Raw genomic sequence first — 2,715 nt, forward strand, 5'->3', positions numbered from 1 at the left:
GGATGAACTACTGACACATTGTTTACCCTTCTCGTGTGAAGATATTACTGCTCCTGATTTTTTGCTACTCCGTTCAGGTAGCTGCTTCCTTATGCACATGTACATGGCAACATTATACACGTTTGTTTGCCAGCTGGGGAGAGCAAAAGCGTTCGTCACATTTAAGAAGCGCGTACCTTCATAGACTCTCTCGCTGTATCTATCTCCCTCCCTATCCCGCTTTTTTTCAAATGGAAACAGTTTACACTGCATAAGAAACGAAACATACACCGATGTGTTATACGTATGCGCACAGGACCTTCCACTTCTGTGACGCACGTGCTTTTAGGCGCGTCCCCTCAGCCTGTCCATCAGAGTAAAGGAAGCACACCTATTCAGTAGGTAAAATATAAAATGTGGATTTTTTTCCTAATCCATCACACGCTTACCCATTCATTGCAGAAGCGTTGCTTGAACTGCATGTATGTATATTTAAGAGGCGCTGAGTCAGTGACTGTGCCTTTCACCTGCGCGTGTTTACCGCGTGGCTGATTGTTATACACGTATGCCTGCTTTTATGCACACCAAAACGTACATTTATATTTACGTCGCTTTAGTTGTCTTCCCCCGTGCGCGCCTATCCATAAAAAGTACCAGTTTATGTACACCCGTGTGAAACTCACTTACGAATGTTATCTGTCGCCACTCTTTTGCGTTATCCTATTCGTTGTTCCCCCGTCCCCCACTAGGTAATTTGCCTTTGTGGCCGCTTTCTAAATGGAAACCCGACAAAATCTGTGTTGCACGTTATACCATATTTCCCCCACACTTGAAATACACGCATCATCGTTGGAAACTCCCACCCAAATGTGCAAAACGGACAAAGTTAGACAAGTATACAGTTTTAACTTACATCAGAAGAACAAAAAAAAAATGTCAGAATTAAGCAAAAAAGAGAGCTTACATTTTTCGGCTAACTAGCAATAATATAGAAAAAAAAAAAAAAAAAAAGAAGTTTACCACCTTTAGATCCACAAATCACGCAAAACCGTAGAATAAAAAAAAAATTGCTAGCTAGCCAATTTAACGAGTACAAAATGGAAAAGAGAAACATAAACGTTCAGAACATAATATACAGTAGCACAGTATCAAGTAAGTGCAGAGTGAAACGTGGAAAATTGAAAATCATGTCTAACTGCCTTTTCCTTATTAAGGAGATATATAAAAGTTGGTCCAATTTTTCTGCATTTTTTCCCCCGTCCCTCTCGTAGGCATCTTCGTCAGTCTTCTATGCACCCCCCTGGACGTAATAAAAAATTACATCCAGTACAACAGCAACATAAATTTCGACAAGAAGTACATTTTAAAGAAAATTACCAAGAAGAACAAAAAGAGGCTGCTGAAGTTTAACTCCTTTTACTACCAGACATTCAAAAACATTTACAACAAGTATGGAATTAGGGCCGTCTATAGGGGTAAGCGGAGCGCGCGCAGCGTGGCGATTGTCGCCACGCGTTTTGGGGAACCGTGTCGTGCAGCTAACAGTATATGTGTGTGCATGTACATATATATATGCATACATATATATATATGCACACACACAGTAGCGTATCATCGCCGCCCCCCCTTTTAAACGTTTCGCCTCCCCCCGACAGGCCTCTTCTCCACCGCAAACCTGTACATAATAAACAACAGCTTGTTTTTTTATGTGTACGAAGAGCTAAAGGATAAGGGCATTCCATACTACCTGAGCGCAACGATCTCGCGATTTGTCTCCATCATCATAACGTCGCCGTTGGAGTTATACCGAACAAATGTTCAGGCGAACGTTTGCAACAATTACAAAGTAAGCATCCTGGACATTTTAAAGGATAAAAAAAACAGAAAAATAAAAATAAATTTTTACAAAGGAATTACCTCAACACTTATTAGGGACATCCCCTTCTCTGCCATCTACTGGTCCCTTAACGAGTACTTAGTTAGCTACATAAAAAAAGTGGACTCAGAATATGAAAAGAGAAAAAAATTTGTAAGAAAATTTGTGTACCCATTTATATGTGGATGTTTGAGTAGCACCATAACCACGTTTCTAACTCATCCACTAGACATTATAAAAACCAACATGCAAGCCAGATGTATTGACATCATACAAAAGAGCGACTTTGACTATAGGAAGATTAAGAATTATGATTCCCACTCGAGGAATCGAGCCACCAGCTTTTACAACATCTGTCAAAGTAATTTATACAATAATAAGTACCTGTACGATGTTAAGGTAAATAGTTACGCACACAATGATCACCGTAGGATACATTATAAATATGGCTCTGGCAAGTACGGTTCAAATACTTATAGCTACAAATACTACAACTATTTTAAGTGGACAAACAATTATAATTACAACGTTTTTTCTGTAGCGAAAGTTATTTTTAAGAAAAACGGACTGCGTGGATTTTACATTGGCATTTGTCCAAGATTGGTAAAAATTGTGCCCACCTGCGCTATTCTTTTTTCCACATACCACTACTTTAACTGCTGACTGTGTGGCGTCATATATGTGCTCTGTGCGCATCCCTCCATGGGTGATTCTCTCCACGCGCATTTGTTTCGTTTATCCTACTGTGTGTCCACCACTCTCATTTTAAATATCAACACATTGTCCCCTTTTTGCCTCCCCGTTTGGTATATTTACATAAACATGCGGAGGCGGGCGTAAATCCGGACGGCCGCGCCTTT

The 2,715-nt window shown here is 40.1% G+C and overlaps 1 protein-coding gene across 1 annotated transcript; it reads left to right on the forward strand.

Moving 5' to 3' along the window:
• Positions 1–1,076: 1,076 nt before the first annotated feature.
• Positions 1,077–2,518, forward strand: C922_04539 (hypothetical protein; the record flags this gene model as incomplete). Its single annotated transcript, XM_008820122.1, has 3 exons — positions 1,077–1,131; positions 1,251–1,454; positions 1,635–2,518. 3 exons carry the CDS (start codon positions 1,077–1,079, stop codon positions 2,516–2,518), a joined length of 1,143 nt encoding a protein of 380 aa, XP_008818344.1.
• Positions 2,519–2,715: the final 197 nt, after the last annotated feature.

Source organism: Plasmodium inui, assembly GCF_000524495.1.
Source record: "Plasmodium inui San Antonio 1 unplaced genomic scaffold supercont1.25, whole genome shotgun sequence".
In the NCBI taxonomy this organism is placed as follows: Eukaryota; Apicomplexa; class Aconoidasida; order Haemosporida; family Plasmodiidae; genus Plasmodium; species Plasmodium inui.